Source organism: Microdochium trichocladiopsis (assembly GCF_020744255.1).
Source record: "Microdochium trichocladiopsis strain MPI-CAGE-CH-0230 chromosome Unknown B0I36scaffold_5, whole genome shotgun sequence".
In the NCBI taxonomy this organism is placed as follows: domain Eukaryota; kingdom Fungi; phylum Ascomycota; class Sordariomycetes; order Xylariales; family Microdochiaceae; genus Microdochium; species Microdochium trichocladiopsis.
This window is the reverse complement of record NW_025763548.1, coordinates 1,930,964-1,947,653: the sequence shown is the minus strand read 5'-3', so window position 1 is coordinate 1,947,653 and position 16,690 is coordinate 1,930,964. Positions and strand designations below refer to the sequence as shown.

General features: G+C 56.5%; 7 protein-coding genes across 7 annotated transcripts; 1 reads left to right on the top strand and 6 right to left on the bottom strand.

Annotated features, from left to right (window-relative positions):
- Nucleotides 1–74: 74 nt before the first annotated feature.
- Nucleotides 75–855, bottom strand: B0I36DRAFT_119238 (uncharacterized protein). Its single transcript, XM_046148009.1, has one exon. The coding sequence runs from the start codon at nt 724–726 to the stop codon at nt 259–261; it is 468 nt and encodes a 155-aa protein (XP_046012843.1). The 5' UTR covers nt 727–855; the 3' UTR covers nt 75–258.
- Nucleotides 856–1,228: 373 nt separating this feature from the next.
- B0I36DRAFT_289058 (family 47 glycosyl hydrolase) lies at nt 1,229–4,172 on the bottom strand. The gene is made up of 3 exons (XM_046151666.1): nt 3,111–4,172; nt 1,699–3,041; nt 1,229–1,616 (listed from the first exon to the last, which is right to left on the bottom strand). Exons 1-3 carry the CDS (start codon nt 3,766–3,768, stop codon nt 1,434–1,436), a joined length of 2,184 nt encoding a protein of 727 aa, XP_046012842.1. The 5' UTR covers nt 3,769–4,172; the 3' UTR covers nt 1,229–1,433.
- Nucleotides 4,173–5,548: 1,376 nt separating this feature from the next.
- Nucleotides 5,549–7,156, bottom strand: B0I36DRAFT_323310 (ATP synthase subunit C-domain-containing protein). Its single transcript, XM_046153955.1, has 5 exons — nt 6,860–7,156; nt 6,745–6,779; nt 6,579–6,670; nt 6,173–6,481; nt 5,549–6,114 (listed from the first exon to the last, which is right to left on the bottom strand). Exons 1-5 carry the CDS (start codon nt 6,921–6,923, stop codon nt 6,003–6,005), a joined length of 612 nt encoding a protein of 203 aa, XP_046012841.1. The 5' UTR covers nt 6,924–7,156; the 3' UTR covers nt 5,549–6,002.
- A 257-nt stretch (nt 7,157–7,413) lies between these two features.
- Nucleotides 7,414–9,095, top strand: B0I36DRAFT_323309 (uncharacterized protein). Its single transcript, XM_046153954.1, has one exon. It carries the CDS (start codon nt 7,641–7,643, stop codon nt 8,892–8,894), a length of 1,254 nt encoding a protein of 417 aa, XP_046012840.1. The 5' UTR covers nt 7,414–7,640; the 3' UTR covers nt 8,895–9,095.
- Nucleotides 9,096–9,309: 214 nt separating this feature from the next.
- On the bottom strand, nt 9,310–10,049 carry B0I36DRAFT_384000 (uncharacterized protein; the record flags this gene model as incomplete). The annotated part of the gene is made up of 3 exons (XM_046160980.1): nt 9,980–10,049; nt 9,641–9,882; nt 9,310–9,563 (listed from the first exon to the last, which is right to left on the bottom strand). The coding sequence occupies exons 1-3, from the start codon at nt 10,033–10,035 to the stop codon at nt 9,310–9,312; spliced, it is 552 nt and encodes a 183-aa protein (XP_046012839.1). The 5' UTR covers nt 10,036–10,049.
- Nucleotides 10,050–11,888: 1,839 nt separating this feature from the next.
- Nucleotides 11,889–12,200, bottom strand: B0I36DRAFT_323307 (uncharacterized protein). The gene has a single exon (XM_046153953.1). The coding sequence runs from the start codon at nt 12,169–12,171 to the stop codon at nt 11,956–11,958; it is 216 nt and encodes a 71-aa protein (XP_046012838.1). The 5' UTR covers nt 12,172–12,200; the 3' UTR covers nt 11,889–11,955.
- Nucleotides 12,201–15,898, bottom strand: B0I36DRAFT_323305 (uncharacterized protein). The gene is made up of 2 exons (XM_046153952.1): nt 12,733–15,898; nt 12,201–12,659 (listed from the first exon to the last, which is right to left on the bottom strand). Exons 1-2 carry the CDS (start codon nt 15,628–15,630, stop codon nt 12,609–12,611), a joined length of 2,949 nt encoding a protein of 982 aa, XP_046012837.1. The 5' UTR covers nt 15,631–15,898; the 3' UTR covers nt 12,201–12,608.
- Nucleotides 15,899–16,690: the final 792 nt, after the last annotated feature.

The following is a 16,690-nucleotide window of genomic DNA, read 5'->3' as shown; positions in this document are numbered from 1 at the left end:
ACTACAATTGTGAGACGCAAGCGCGTGACACTCGAAAAGCTATAGGAGAGGCGAAGACGTGGTGTGGTGTAGATCGAGGTGGTGATTGCTTGTCGAGGAAAGCAGCCAGCCGGCCTGAAGGCGTGTCAGAAACCCAACCACCGGATGGTGGCGTGCAATGACTGTGTGCGTCGGTGCTAGAGACGTCAAGATGGATAGTCGCCAATGGTCGCCACAGATACGACGCGTGCGCACTATTGAGACGAGAAGAATTGCAGCTCAATCATGTGGTCGCAGGCGGGCGGGTGGCCGTGATGTCGGAAGTGCGGGTGGTCGTGGTCGTCGTGTGCGGCGATCTGGATGTGGGTATAGGCGGACAGTGAGCGGCGGGTGGGCGGGTGTGGGTAAGGTAGCCACGCGCGATCGCTGGGGGCAATCTACATAGATTCCAGAGATTGCGGAGGGTGGTCGGGGGCTGTTAGCGCACACGAGCCTCTCCTCTCTCTGGAGGGGAAATGGCAGAGAGCAAGAAGGCCCTTTTCGAAAAGGGAGCAGCGGGCGCAACAGAGTGTCGGGGATGCAGGAAGGGAGTCTGGTGTGTTGAGCAGCAGCCGGTCTCCGTCTCGCCTGCGACGGCAGCTTATCTTGGTCGGTCGGTGTGCCACAGGGACCTAGCGCGGGACAGCTGGGGATGGCATCCTGCAACACCTGCCTGCCTAGCCCAGGTCGACGACGACCTGGGGACATGCTGCTGATAAGTCAAGTTGCGCCTGCCTGAGTGGAGTGGGGGGGCCTGCCCTGCCTGTGCCTCAGCTCGTCTGCTTGCTCCTCTCTCTGTCAGTCTGTCTGTCTCTCTGTGTGACGGACGGCGCCTTGTTCCCCCCCAACGAGGATCGGCCACCTGGTCGAGCCGGGCGACTGGGAAGGATGGGTTGATGAAAAGTGCTGAGTGGCAATGCCCCGGCCTCGGGGATCGCAGCAGCCAGCCCGCGGCGCCCGCACCCACGCGCCCAACGTTCGCTAGGCTAGCCTAGGGCCCCCATTTCCAGGCTGCATGGCGCCAAGTTTGTTTTGGTAATCCTGGGCCCCCCCAGGCTAGCCCTCTTCGGAGTCAATCCTGGCATCTCAGCTGAGCCCTAAACATGGGTCCGCCACATTGCCTTATCTTTCACAGAGTCGCATACCCAAATGGGCTCTCTCAGCCATGGCATTCTTCAAGTCATTCACGGAGCACACAAGACGGGGGTTTGGAAAACCATGGCCAGAGAGTCCTTGGTCAATGGACACGGCCCGCTCGTTGCTATGCTCATGCGGCGTACTCATGGCCCTGCAAATCATCGGTGATATATACAGTATGGGTGGAGTATCAACACCAGCTCCTTTTTGTCCCAGGAATGTCGCTTCCATAAATGCCGGGCGCCTTCCTGGCCGGCATGATTTCTTCCCTCTCAAACTTACTCTGTTCCCGCCGCTGTGGCTGCCGCCGGCGTCCGTGGCTTGCGCTCCCAGCCCGTCGAAAAGAGCCTGCCCATGTCGAAACGCGGCAGAATGTGCGCCTCCGTGTTGATAATGACCTTGTCGAGCGGAATCAGGTCGTTGGGGGAGAAGAGCAAGTAGAAGTACTTGAGCGTCTCGGCCTGGGGAGCAGGGGTTAGCAAATGTGTCGAGGCAGCAGCAGCAAGTGTTTCGCAACAAGACCAATAATGGCAGAAAACTCACCAGCCAGAAAGACTCCATGTTATCCCTCGGCACCGGCGGCACAACGTTCGCATCCGACAGGCTTGTGAAGCCGCCACCGTCTTCCACGGCAGTGTGGTTCATGAACGACTTGAACATCTCCCACCCCCAGTTCCGATACTTGACCTCGCCCGTGATACGCCACATGTAGAACAGACTCTCGACCGTCTCCGGCCGCTGCAGGTTGTGCACATCATTCCGGTGCACATCATAGTCCTGCCGCCACGTCGCTTCCGGGTCAGCCTCGAACTCGTCCGATGGCTTCGGGTGAGGGTCGCCCTCGGCCAGGGGGGGCTTGGCAACGTTGAAGTAGGTGATTTCTGCCGCGAGACCCGTCGCCATCCACTTGTACATGCCCCAACATGTCTGCATCAGCTCTCGCGCGAGCTGCATGTCTGCCTCTTGCTTCTTCGACCATGTTGGCAGCTTCTTCGCCTCGGCTTCTGTCAAGCCCTCGGTGGCGCCAAGTGCAATGGTGCCAGGCATGAAGCAGACAAGATGGTCCATCTTGGGCGACAGCTCGCCCCCTAAACCATACGGCCGCTCTCCAATAATGGTGAAGCCAGACGGCTCGGTATAAGTCACGAGATGCTTTCGCGTGCCGGCGAGGGCTTCCTCCCACATGTCCAGGTAGATTGGCTCGGCCTTGTTCGTCTGCAGGTACTGCTTGATCAGGTACTCGTAGTAAGAGTCTCCTCGGCTTCCAAGGCGGATGTTTTCTCCCTGGAACTTGCCAGTACTGGGGTTGATGAAGATTGGCACCAGGCCGGCTTCAGCCTGGTTGTCATCGACCACCTGCATCACCTTCTCGGCCTTGTCCCAAAAGTACTTCTCACCAGTGAGGTTGGCCAAGTACTTGAATTCTAGCTGGAGCGTGGTCGCCTCGGCAGTGGACGACGCGCCAGAGTCGGCATGAGACTTGATGCCCTCTAGCGTGCCAATGTTGACACTAGCATAAGGCACGCCAGAGTCAGAGTCGAACGCGGCTACCAGCCGATCCGCCAGATCCTTGGCCGTGTCAAGGTACAAGTCCTCGCCGGGGGCACCAGGGTCATCATCCGTCAGCGGTGCCAGCTCTGGAAACTCGGTGGAGAGGTAGTGCGCAGACAGCAGACCTCCCAGCATTCGTATCGTCGTTTCAAAGGTGTTGACGTCCTGGTTCTGGTCGTATGTGAGCGACTTTGCTATCCACCCGCGGGCGTCGGAAACGCGGGACGTGAGATTCATTATCATCATGGTGTCGAGCGCGTCCACGATGATCCACCCCATGCCCTTGGGCGTCATCTGGCCGCCCTTTTTGGATATCGGCCTATACTCGTCATAGCCTGTAGTGCATGGCTGTTAGCAAGCAGTCCCGCCCCCCTCTTCAGCCGGCTCGCAGGGAAACGACTCACCCCATGCATAACGCTTATAAGAGTCCCAGCTCAACTCGAAAGCCTCTACGACGAGCTCCCTCCTCCGGTCCCAATTGGCATGTTTTGTATCCCCCGTGTTCTGGTTGAGCCAGCCCCACAGCGGCCGCTGCGCATTGGGTATGTCGTGCTGGCCACCTCCCAGTACTCCAGAGAAGTACAGCAGGCCCAGGATGACAAGTATGAACCCCAGGAACCGCTTCTTCCTCCACAGTGGCTTCGGACGCCCGGGCCCATACCCGTAAGGCTTGTCCTTGTACATCGGCAGCCCGCCCTTGCGGTCGAACATGTCCCCCATTCGATCTTGTACGCCCCCTAGGATTCCGTTCCCATTGCTGCCTCCGCCGCGGGCCGCCGACCCGCGATACGACGCATTCGGATTGCCCCACACGCGGTCCTCGAGGTGCCGCTGGGGGTGGTCGAAGGATGGCACGTTCTTTGGCAAGGAGAAGGCCATGTCGGACTGCTGGTGGAGGTCCTGGAGGTCCTGGACAGCCTGCTTGCCCTTGTCGATGGCCTGGATGCCCGCGTCGACGGCTTTCTCGGCAATCTGGGCGGCGGTGTTGACCGCAGTGGTCCGCAGGATCGAGAGTGCGCTCTTCTGCTTCTGGTGGAGGCCGAAGGGGTCGCGAACGTTCATTTGGTGGTGGTGAGGTTGAAGAGGAGGAGGACGCGGCAAGCACGGCGCAGGCGAGAGTGCCAGTGCTCTCCGGAGGCGTCGACCGTCGCAGTGTTGGCAGCCTGCGTATGCCTCGTGTTCAGGAAAGGGACAGTCGGGTCGGTGGTATTCCTAGATTGTCAAGGGGACTTTTAACTTGTGGTGGTGGAGGTGGAGCTACCAGCAGCAGTAGCAGCTCAGCAGCGGCTGAACTCAGAGTCGACTTAAGGGGTTCTCGAACCGCATGAGTCGTGCGCCGGCCAATGCAAGTGTGCAAGCTTGGAAAGCAAGAGACGCCGACAGAGCAAGGTGTAGGCGATTGTGAGGTTGTTTGCAGATCTCTTTGCTGCTGCTGTGCCTTCAGGCTTGTTCGCGCAGCCTCTCTCGTGGGTGTTCTGAACACGGTAGTATCAAGGCCCGCCGGCGCATCCATCGACAGCTCTGAGCATGCACATGCACATGCGGCAGCGCAGCCGGGGCGGCCAGCAGGCATGCTCTGCCGGCAGGCTACTTATCGATTGGACCCCGGCCTGCATTCCCGGAGTGGCCAATCCAGCCAATGGCGCTCTGGAGTGAAGCTAACGCCGGCAATTGGACGCTAAAACACAGCTACTGGCAACGACTTGGAATACGCCAGGTTGTGAGTGCTGACACGGGTTGAACTCTATTGAACCCAAAAAGAACGACAATCGCATTGTCGGCGACCAGTATGCCATCAACCGAGTGACTACACGAGTCTGCCAGGACCAGGCTGAGTCGAAGCACCGAGAGCAGTTGCCCATTTTTGCAGAAGAGACCGAGCCCTTCGGGCAGTGCGAGAACAAGTCCCGATCCCCAAATAGAGTCGCGTGAGGTTGCTTTCCCGCTGTATAAATTCGTCTATCACTTCCTTGGTGCACGATAATGCACTGCTTTACTTGCTCGACAAAAATAATGATCTTGTCGTAATCCCATGAAACCGCTGAGGGGCAGACTAAATATACCCTCTCCTCTCCACTGGCGGCACACCCTCAAGGGCAAAATCATGTACAGGAAACAAGAATATTTCCAGTCCCATTTGACGGCATCATGTTTAGAGAGGCTGGCTCTCGTAGCGAGTGCTCTTCTTTCATCTTGACTGAGTTCCAAGAGCGCGAAATGCGCCCAGTCGGAGTATCAATCGATGCACTCACGGACTGCATGACAGTGTAGGCGACTTTGTGTTCAGATCCAGCTAGACACAAAATCGTCCAGAGAGTTTCCCATAAATCTCTCGCGGGTTCTACTTGGACACCGTGAATCGCCGAGTCGGGGTCCGTAACGAGGGCTATATTCTCAGCAATACCACTATGCTGTGGTCCCATGAGAACCCACGGACACCGCACTTTCTCCCCACCCCTGATCTCGTGGCCACCGGTGGTTCATCTAAGCCTATCGCGCGACACAACATAGCGAAACATCCGGATCGAGAGACGCAGGCCAGTTTCTCAGAACGTACGAAATATGACAGAGATCGCCGGGAAAACAAGGCAACAAACCCCAGACTCGTTCTAAGCGTACCGAATGCTAGTCTGTAAACGAGAGTACTGCCCGGGCGATGACCTGGCACCTGTAAGGGCTTGTGATATCGCGCGCACTTGAGTTCATACCGCTGAGGCAAACCAATCGGGAATCGTGAAGGGAAACATGCGAGGGCTTGCGTTCTCACTTCTCCAGGGTCTTTCTCGAGAGATTGTCTTGAACGGACTTTACCCGGCTTTGTCCGCCGGCTTAAGTCGCTGGATAAGAGGTGGTCGATAGGAATAATAAGACCAGCTAAGAACGCACCAGGCAGCAGGGACCAGCTGGCACAGAGCGCACGCATATTGCGAGCACGCGAGAAGCCAGAATGGCCGTGGAAAGTGGTGAGCTAAATACAGGGAGCAAGACTTCAAGTATGACAACAGGCGCTTAGCTAAGTTCGAACGTGTTGTTACAGAATAATAATAGTGCACAATTTGCTATATACCACGATGCACGTTGCCCCATCTGAGAAAAAGCAGACCATGTCTTCCAAACGCCGATCAATCCTGCGGTGGGATTGTAAATGCGAGACATCTTCCACAACATGGGCGTGTTTGTGCCCATGTCGTGCCAGCTCGATTATCCGTCATCTGCTCGCCCCTCTTGTGCTTCACACAAGTGGTTCTCGTACCGAAGTGTTTCGACCGATACCTTTTAATCGTGAAGATCGTTATTTACGCGACGGCGCCGAATTCACCAGCCTTGCCCTGGACCAGAAGACCGATAATGAGCCCGAAAAGGCCAAGGACAGAGCTGAAGATTTCGATGACGAGAATCTTGACGAAGCTGTGCAAATTGTTAGTCATTTCTGATGGATCTCGCCAAGATTCAAGATGTGACGTACAGCGAAGGGTCAGCCGCATCGGCAAGAGCAGCTCCACTACCATTGATGCCAACGGCAACGCCACAGACAAGGTTGCAGCCGCCGACAGTCAGGCCGGCCCAGAAGAGGGCATAGCCAGTGTAGTAGGCAGCCGCGGACTCCATCTCGGCGCCATTCACGTAGGTGAGCTTGGAAGAGAAGACGATGGCCATGATGACGCCGTAGATGGCGACGACCTCGCAGAAGATGATGGAAATCAGGTTCTTTGTTCGGATGCGAGGAGCTCTGACACCAGCGCCGAGGATAGAGGAGCCGGTAATGAAGATACCCCTATCATAGCAAGCAAGTCAGTCTTCCGTGTGCGCCGTATCGGTTCGACGCTTCGATCGCGAAGTCTTGCTTCGTTGAGGGGTTTGCTTCTTCGTACCATGCAGCGCCGACGACGGACAGCGAGATACACAGGGAGATACCAAGATCAGCCCACGCGTGAGGTGATATAGATTCGAGGAAAGCGCCGACCTGGTTGCGTAAGCGAGTGGTTAGCGTCCAATTCATTGCTTGCTCTGCCCAGGATTTGAAAGGACATGACGCACATTGAACCGCTCGCCACTGCCGGTGAAGAGCATGTCTGTATCATGATTAGCTGGTGTTGCGCGCAGCGCGCCCCGTGTCGGACGCAAAGATGGAGGTCGAGAAGTCGTGACGTACAAAGCCCAACAACGACCAGGGCGGACGTTACATAGCCGGTGCTGTACAGGAAGTTGTACCCCATCGTGGACGGCGGACGAGAATCGAGATAGGAGATGAGGACCGGAGGCTGTAATGCGTGGGAAGCTCGGGCTCGAGGCTGGAAGGGAGGAGAGGGCGCCGCTGTCGTCGATGGGCGATGGTGGTTGGCAGGATGAGCTCTCGACCAGCTGGAGCTTTCTGGATGGAGGATGTCGCGACCGCAAGTGGTTGGTTGGACGGAGCCAAGGCAGCCTTGTTGGAGGTACCGGAGCTATGTCAGTGCTGCACAAGCAGACCCAGTCTGTCGTCAGGGACGTGGCTGCGTGGTGGCTCCTGCACGCACATTGACTGCCTGGCCGCGTCGTGCATAAGGCTGCATAACTGATGCATAATGAGCTTGGCACGGTGCTACATAAAATCCCACCCAGCAGCCCACTCCGTTCAGTGGGGCCCTGGCCATGCAGCAGCAGCACAGCTGGTGGTACAGTCATAAACATTTTCGGGGATGCGCATGGCGGGGCAAAATAACCAATTCGAAAGCTTCAGGCTTGACTTTTAAGAAAACACATTTTTCACAATCTTGCAAGCGAGCCCCAGTCCGCCTCAAAGAAGTCTGTTCCTTCTTCAAAATCACTGTTTTTTGACCTCCGCCTGCTGTGTGGTGGTCAGTCAACAGGCAGTCTGCAGCCCCGCCAAACTGTCGCTCTTGCGTACCATCCGACCCCTCGCTCGAGGCCTCTCTACTCGATCTTCCGCAATCATGGCCGCTTTCGAGTCCCAGAAGCTGTCGTCCAACGAGGAGACCGAGGTCCAGCAATGGCTCACCACGGCTGAGCGCCTCAAGGCCGCTCCCTCGGATGCTTCCATTCTCGACAAGCTCAACTCTCACCTCTCCTCCCGCACCACTCTGCTGGGCACCACGCCGTCCAAGGCCGATGTCGCCATCTACGAGTCGCTCGCCCCAGCCGTCAAGGCGTGGTCTCCGGAGCAGCGCACCGGCCAGAACGGTCACCCGCACATTGTCCGCCACCTCGACTTTGTCCAGCACTCGCCCGTCTTCGACCTCAAGGTCGCCGACTCCGATAAGATCCACGTCGACCAGGATGAGATCCTCTACGTGAAGCCTCCGGTCGATGCCAAAGCCGAGAAGGAGCGCCTGAAGAAGGAGAAGGCCGCCGCTGCCGCCGCTGCCGCCGCTCCTGCTGCTGGTGGTAATGCTACACTGGTGGACAGGACTGTCGCTGCGGCTGGTGCTGCCGTGGAGGCTGTCAAGGGTGCCGCTGTCCAGGCAGGCGAGACTGTTGCCGCCGCCGCCGCCGCTGCGGGCATCACCGGCGAGGCTGCTGCTGCCCCCAAGCAGCAGAAGAAGGAGAAGAAAGAAAAGGCTCCCAAGCCGCAAAAGGCCCCCGCCGTTGCCACACCTCCTGCGCCTCACTTGATCGACCTGCGGGTTGGCCACATTCTGAAGGCTATCAAGCACCCCGAAGCCGACAGCTTGTACGTCTCTACCATCGCCATGGGCGACAAGGAGGGTACCGACGACACCGAGGTCTACGAGGGTCAGGTCTGCCGTACTGTCTGCTCTGGTCTCAACGGTCTGGTTCCCCTGGAGGAGATGCAGGGCCGCAAGGTCGTCGTGGTCGCCAACCTGAAGCCGGTCAAGATGCGCGGCATCAAGTCGTGCGCCATGGTCCTCGCTGCGTCGCCGAGACTCAAGGAGGGTGAAGTCGATGACCACAAGGGCCCGGTAGAGCTTGTCACCCCACCAGCCGATTCCAAGGCCGGCGAGCGTGTCTGCTTCGATGGGTGGCGCGGCGAGCCCGAGGGTGTCCTGAACCCCAAGAAGAAGATCTGGGAGACTTTCCAGCCTGGCTTCACCACCAACGACAACCTCGAGGTTGCCTTTGACGGCACGGTCGTGAAGGAGGCTGGCAAGGAGGAAGTCGGCAAGCTCACGACCGCGAGTGGTGGTGTGTGCACAGTCAAGAGCCTCAAGGGCGCGACCGTCCGGTAAAATGGGCGTGTCCAAATAGATGATGCTAAATGCCAACATGTAAAAAAGAAATGGAATCAAAGAGAATTTCCAAGGTTGACAGTGTGCTCTCCTCTCAGCTCGGAATTGTACGAGGTTGTATGCCGACGATGGTGATTTCCTATTTCTGAAACGTATAAACGACTACGTAGTGAGAAGGAGTGTACAACTCTGTCCCTGGACTGGCTATCAATCGACTATCAATCTTAACCATCCACAGTCCGAGCCGACCAAGTAAGCAATCAGACCCTTTTCCTGCCTACGCAGCGTGAAGCCTTCCCGGTTACCGTTCAACACAACCGAAACAAGCCGCATCACCCCGATCTATTACCAAAAACCAGACCATAACCTCTTGAGCTCAACAAGCCACCCCAGTCTCCTCCCGTCCCCACGTCAATCACCAAAAGGGAGGCGTAATGGTCGTGACGGAAGTGACGGTCGGCGTGCCCGGGCATCCTGTGGTGAAGACGCTCAGTATGGTGGGCACGCGGCACGGGTTGCAGGTCGGGCAGGGCCCGCACGAGTACGTGGCGGTCGGGGTGAAGGGGCAGCAGTCGGTCGCGCAGGGGACCGTGGTGCTGCTGACCCTGAGGTACAGCGGGCAGGCCAGGTCTGGGGGAGGCGAGGCGCAGTGGATTTGAGGGCATGTCACTTTGTCGATGATGATGTCCGTCAGCCGGGAGTGGGATGGATGTATATCCAGCGGACGTAGAGGAGGAGGGACTCACCTGCCGGAGCCGTGGTAGTCCACGTGAAGCACAACGGGCCGTCGACCCCCGCGGTCGAGTGCTCAAAGTCATCCCAGGTGGTGAAGCAGCTTGCAGGCAGGCCAATGTCCGGCTGTGGGGGCACGATCGGGGGAGGGCATTTGGTGAAGCTAGGGCGTGTCTTGGTAGGGCCGGGAAAGCCGGGGACCACGGTTGGAAAAGGCGGCTTGCCGGGAGCTGGAGTGTGCGGCGGAGCGGCGTGGCTGTTGAAATGGTGGTTAGGAGTCACTAATTTCCCATGCTGATAGACCTGGATAGCAATAGACAAGATGATGAACAGGACTGATGTGGGATATTCACCTGAAACCCAGCAACATCACCGTCGCCGCGAGGACAGAGTTCATGGTCACGAACATGACGCCGGTTGTTTCGTGTCTACAATATGCTGAGATGTGTTGAGGTTGTGGCCGAGTGCTGTATAGTTGGCATAAGTCTCTCGTCTCTGGTGATTTTACCTGTACTTACTTTCTTTTGACTGTATCAAACTTGCGAGGGAGTGGCTCCCGTGAATATATACCCGAGCCCTGCCATGTGGCCAACGACAGTTGCATCACACCAGAGACCGACGGACACAGAGTTGTGTTACTTGCCAATGATACTCCGCCAAAAAGAACCCCCCTCCCAAAGAGACCATCAACACCCCGTGCCATTGCCGACAGCCAATGACGGCCTCGTCTACCAGCAGTCAGTCATTGTGGGGGATCGTCGGTCGAGAGTGGAAATCGAGGTCTCAAACTCTAAGCAACACGAGGTTTCTTGTAAGAGATGTAGGACTCCCTCCAGATATCTCAGGCCCTCGGATCGAAGCTCGGGCTCATGGCATGCGCAAGTGCTCGAGCGCCTTCGAGATAGTGTCCTCGTCTTATTTCTCTTCTCTAATGAAGTTTGCCAGAGCACTGCTCCCTCGATCGATATAACAGTCACCAGGCACGCATCTTCTTGCGGACAAAATCTTCTCGCAATTGCCCAGTAGCACTGCCGCAGCTTGACCGCTCGTGATGGCAACCTCGATTCACCTGCCGGTCGGCAAAGGAAAACTCCGAGTTGGTGTCTCCCAGACATGGCCGCCAAGAACTCATCGCCAGGCAGCAAAGGGAGGGGATATACCAGCGTGGGTTTGGTCTTCCCTTACACAAGCCAAGCCGCCAGCACTGAGACACGACACGCTCGCTCTCGCTCTCTGCGCAACACGAGCACACAACGGCGAGGCAGCTACAGCGTCACGCGCCCATGAAAATTCTGCAGCAAGCTCCCTCTCGGCCAGGTCCATCTATTGATTCGTCCGGTGGTGCACTGGAAGACCAAGGCCAAAGGGGGTAGAAGGGCAGGCTGATGTCAAACCTACTCATGACGATGCCCAGCCTGCCCAGACAATGACCGGCGCCGACGACCATGTCCCCACGTCTACACTGGGAGCAAAAAGGGTTCGTCTCGAGGTCGTGTTGGTCTCAATACTGTGTGATAGGGGTCTTGAGGCGTTGATCCCGCAAGCTGCGCCACCCCGCAAAGGAAGGGAAAACAGGCCGGGATCGAGATAGATGCCTTGCCCGCGCAAGGTCCTCGGTACTTTGTGCTAGCTGGGAAGTCAAAAAACATCGTGACGGAACTTTAATTGTGCTGTCAAAAGATGCAAAGGCTGCCCACCCTTGCGTGGATGCTCGGGGAAGAGCCAATCATGATGTTGGCCTGGTTTCATTTCCTTTCTTTGATTCGACAAGCAGCACACGGATGGATGGACTATCTGGACGTGTCCCAGCCTCTTCTCTAGTGCAACATCGTCAACTTGCTCAGACACCACGGCAAGTTCCTCAAGTACGAGACAGGCTACTGTGACATGGAGGTCGTCCCCGCAGTCTGTTTCTCAAGTCCCGATACTCACTTGAACCCACGCCGCCAATGCTACAAAACCTAGCCACGAGCCGTGTCTTTAGAGGTAGAGACACAGACAATTCCTGCAAGCTGGCCAGACACAAGACAGCCACCACCCCAGAATAGAACAGACAAACAGCCCTCCCGCGCACACAAATACAAAGAGAGACCAGCTCGCGGCCCGTTCCGCTGCACTGCCGCCTCACTGTTTTTGACCACCTCCACCACCACCTCCACGAGACAGGGCTGCTGCGCTACTGTATTGTAAAGATATCGTGCGGGAGAAGACATGCCTGAGCGCAGCAGGGGGGAGGAGAGGAAGGTTTGCTCCTATCTGTCTCTGCTGTCTCATCTCGCCCCCTCCCGTTTCTCGCTTCGCACACACAAAGTCTACGGTATCCGTGCCGTCACACTTCTTGAATTATTGTGCAGGCGGCTCGTTGTGTCGAGACAATGTCACGTTGCAGACGCAGTAACCGGCGGGCGTAATCATATGGTTCAGGTGCTCCTGCGCGCTCTGCCCGACACAAAGATCGTGGACCACATGTCGTCATCACAGTCTCGCCGCTGGCGACAACCGACAACGGTGTAGTACCCAAGTGTACAAACAGAACCCGCAGCATCGTGGACGGGAAGTGACGGTAGCCTAGGCCCATGTTCTACACGTAGTGTGCTTCGTAACTTCCTCTTATTCGACATTTCTACATGGTATATAGGCGGTAAAGCGTGCCGCAAAGTCTATATCTCGTAAACCGTGCATGCCCTCCGTCCAGAGGGGCCCTCTTGAACAGGGACATGGCCGCCATCCTCCCCTATTGTATGCAGACGTCGCTAATGATACAAGAAATGTGAGACAAGTAGTATACAGAGAGCCCGACTCTAAGGGCTTCCCAACTATTCAATGCAGACAACTCCTTGTTGGCCGTGGATTTTTTGTGAGTTGCTAACGCCGTGGAAAATGCATGTCGCTAAGTGTCGTGGAAAGGATGATTTGTACAGGTTGCGGATAAGTACAAGATGAGTATCGTGGTATGGGTATGAATAATGTCTCAGTGACAGATCAAGAGAAGAAGTACTTGCTCTCTTTCAGTCTTCTGACGTCAAAATCACCCTACAAACATGCGCTGTTAGTATACAATTGATTGCGAGCTTTACGAGGGACTGGATGATTTCTGTGGACGAACCTTCTTGGGGATAGGAGGGAAAGTGAGCGGCAGCCACACTTGAATGGTTGCCTCGCGGACTTTGGACGGCTTCTTCGGCTTTGAGCCCTTAGCCATTGTCAACTCAAAGTTTGACATTTCCATCAGCTCCTTGACATGCTCAACATCTTCGGAGCAGTGGACTGCTGAGCTGTGCTCGTGGGACTCAGAGGCATCCTCGGCTGACTCCTCCTGAGATGGCAGAACATCATGGCCAACAGATGCTGGGATACTGCCCAGGCCAACTTCCTGCATCTCATCTACAGTGTCGATTGGCGCCTGAGCAGCAGCTCGCTCAAAAAGTAGAGCTGGTGTAACCATCTCTTGCGCCTTTTGCATGTCAAAAGGATCAGACGAGTTGAGAAGGCGGGTTCGCTCGTACTCGCGCAGTAGCTCTTCACGCATGTTGAGCTTGCTCTCCTTGCGCAGCGCCAGTATCTGCTGGCCGAGCGGCGAGGCCTTTTCGACTGTGGTGAGGTACAAAGAACCCTTGTACCTAGCCTCGAATTCCGATGCCAGCCGGCCAATGACGTCCTCGCCATGAATCCGAATAAAGGAGTCGCGAAGCACTGTGTTCATGGTGTCGACGTCGGCAGCATGGGTCCAGAAGGAGTCATGGACCGCCGCAAAAGACAGCCCGCGCTCGTCACACTCCAAGGCGCTTAGAAGCATATGGCTGGCATCGAGAGAGTGGATGAAGTTTGGAGGGAATGCCTGCAGCTGCTTTCGACGGTGCACAGGGTCGGTCCGCTCGGGCACTTGCAAGTTGAGATCTTGTAGGCAAGTCTCGATAGATCTGGTCGTGGTCTTCCTGTAGGGCTGCGCGATCGGCATGCGCAGTGGAGTGGTCCAGACAATTGTCGATCTGAATTGGTCGAGAAGCTCGTCGGTGCTGGACCTCTTCTTGCTTGCTTGCAACTTGGCTGCCATTGTGACCTTCTTCTTTCCTTTTGTAGGTTCAGCCTCCTTGCCAGTAGCCAGGCGGTCAAGCTGTTCCGGCGTCAGAGCACGACACACACGTCCGGCGCACTCACCCAGCCAGAACTGGATATCGTGGGCACCGCGGAACATTGTCGAAAGTGCCTTGAAAACCTTGGTCGCAAGATACGACGACAGAAGCGGGACAGGGATTCCATGCTCGTTGAACAAGTCGGGGTATGCTGCGTCGAGCTGCTTCTGGATCTGTGCCTTGGCACCGATGAAAGTGACACCGTAGACATTCGTCATGACAGTCTGCTTGACGACCTTTCGGGTTACCTTGCCGTCCAGAGCCAAGCCCATGATGTTATTCTCCTTGACATCAGCCGCGATGCTGTCTTTGACCAGATTCGCCACAGCTGAATACACGTCTGCTGGTCGGTCGCCCGGCTCAAGGTTGACTTGCTGTGCGCCCCACGTGTCACCACCTAATGCTGCATAATGCTGCAGACCATTGCAGGTGCCGTCCTGATGGACAGGTAGGTGAGACACGAACTTTGTTGGGTCGGGCGACTCGAGCGCCGCCTTCAACTCGAAGCAGGTAGCCAGACATTGCCAAGGATCTTCGGCCGTCAACCACCAGCGCCTGCCGTTGAGAGGACTCGTAGCAGAGTCCACGATATCAGCGTAGTGGTCAACGGCAAACTGTTCTCTCTCCTTCAAGCTAGCCTTGTCGTAGCCGAAGACGTTAGAAAGGTGCACCTTGAGCCAACGCAGACCAGCCTCGCCGAGCTCCTTGCCCTCTGCGAATCGTAAAAGACCTCTGACGTTATCAGCACCCATATGGTTGAGATAGGTCGGCAGAGGGTAGGCACGGCCACGAAAGTCCATGTTGTGGGGAAAGTAGAAGGTCTGGTTTTTGAAAGAGCGGGCAATCTCCATCTGGAAATTCATGAAACAGCGCTCAGAGTGCAGACCGGATCTCTTGTTGTCCGCTGCCTTGACAGCCTTCAGCCACTCTCTTCTGGCATTGCCATCCTCCGATGCCTCGGGCTCGGGGGGGATGGTAATGTCCGGGTGTAGTGCCGGGATGTTTGCAACTTCTTCTCCCGAATTCCAGGCTTCGAGCATGACGTCAAAGACGGGATTGTTGACCCTCCAAGCCGTACGACCAAGAACGTCAAGACCCTTCATGACCTGCTCCAAATCGCCCCTCTCGGCGGCGGCCTTGGCATAAATCTTCTGTTCCCGTTCGCCATTCTTGACACGCACGAGAGCACTCGGTGTGCCTAGAAACCCACCCTTTTCAAAACCAGACCATGGCTCTGGCTCAACAAGCATGGGCAGGTGGCGTGCCAGAAAGTCTCCTCGTGGCTCGCGCTTCATCATATCCGTGAGAAACTTGTTGGGCATGAGCACGCCAACTTTCTTGCCCTTCTTGTGAACGGTCGTGTGGGCCATTGCGGGTTGAACCTGGCTAACAAGCGCCTTCGTTTCAGGGTGCTCGCGCACGACGTTGACCTTGGCTGTGTCTATCAGGGCCGATAGCAGCACAGCCGCAACCTTGGTTCTGATTGTGGGTGGCCAGTTTTCGCGTTCGAAGAGAGGTGCTTTGATCTCGATCGGCTGCTTGTCGGCGTCGGCCTTCTCCGAGACCTCAGCAATTGCCTGGGCCGCAGCTTGCTGGCGGAACTGACGCCTGCGTAGCCGCTTCTTCTCCGCCATGGCTCGTGTCTGAGCGAAGAACTTGACGTCGTCCTCGACTGAACGGGAAAGCGACTGCAAAGCGGTGGCGAGCGTGACACCTTTGTCCGCACCTTGCGTCACGATGGTGTTGAGGACAGATAGAATCGTGACTGCAGCCAACCTAGTCGGGGTTGACTGCCGAAGGAATGGCCCGTAGGAACACCGATCTTGGTCGGCTTGCGTCTTAGACTTGCTCTCTTCCGCAACGTCGAGCATTGTAAATTCTTCGACAATCTTGGCTTCTAACGAGGTGTGCCAGTCGTACAGTTGCGAGTTCAAAGCTGGGCCGTGGGCGGCATTGGCACGGCCGAGTTTGCGCAGCTGCTGGTGCTCCTCTCGCCAGCGGTTGATGGCTGCGTCTATGCAATCCCGCTCCAACCGAGCCTGAATCTCTTTGCGCTCGGCTAGCGGTAAAGTCGAGAGATCCTTGTCCTCAATATCTTTGAAGAACGAGAGCACGCCTCGTAGTGACTGGAGGCCCAAGCCCTTTTGTGGAACACCGAGAACTTGAGGGGTCGAGGTAACTGTCGTCGCATTTGAGGAGCTCGCGGAAGTCGAGGGCATGGCTGGCAATTCTATTTGGTGTAGTTCTTGATAGCTGGCATCGTCCATGTTCGTCTCAATCTCTTCCAGAGACAGCTTGGAGGCCGGCTGATAGATGCTGATGATTGTACCCAAGTCTTGCTGTGTGAGAATGGCCTCCTCGGACAGGACATGGTATATGCTCTCTTCGTCCGGCATCATATCCAAGTATCGCTTGACAAGTCGTTCTAGCCGGTCTCCTTGCGATGAGAGAAGCGAGACCTTGAGCATGCAGGCAATAGTCTCTGGAGTCTGCGGCAGCTGTTTGTTGCGGATGTGCAGCTCGTACCACCTGTGCATGGCACTGGCCCAAGCGGCGTTGGACTGCTTAAAGACTTGATCGAGGTTGGCCCGCAGGTATCGGTTGTGCAAAGCTATTAGTTCTGTACCGGATATGGCATCCATGTTGCTGAAGCGTTCGAGAACAAGCGCAGCTCGATCGAGCTTATCCACAAGCAGACAGGCATCAAAGACGGAATACATTTCTTCAACGCCACCGGGGACACCGTTAGGTGTGGCTCGCGACCGTGGAAAGTGGTCAACTTGGGGGCGCACATGTAAAGGCTGCGCCGGGTCGAAAGGTCGCAAGTTGTAAAGCGGCGGCGGGGATACAGGACTCGGATAGCCCAAAGGGCCTGGAGACTGCATACGATCGAAAGGAATTTCGTTTATGGGGTCGTCCATGGCCGTGGCC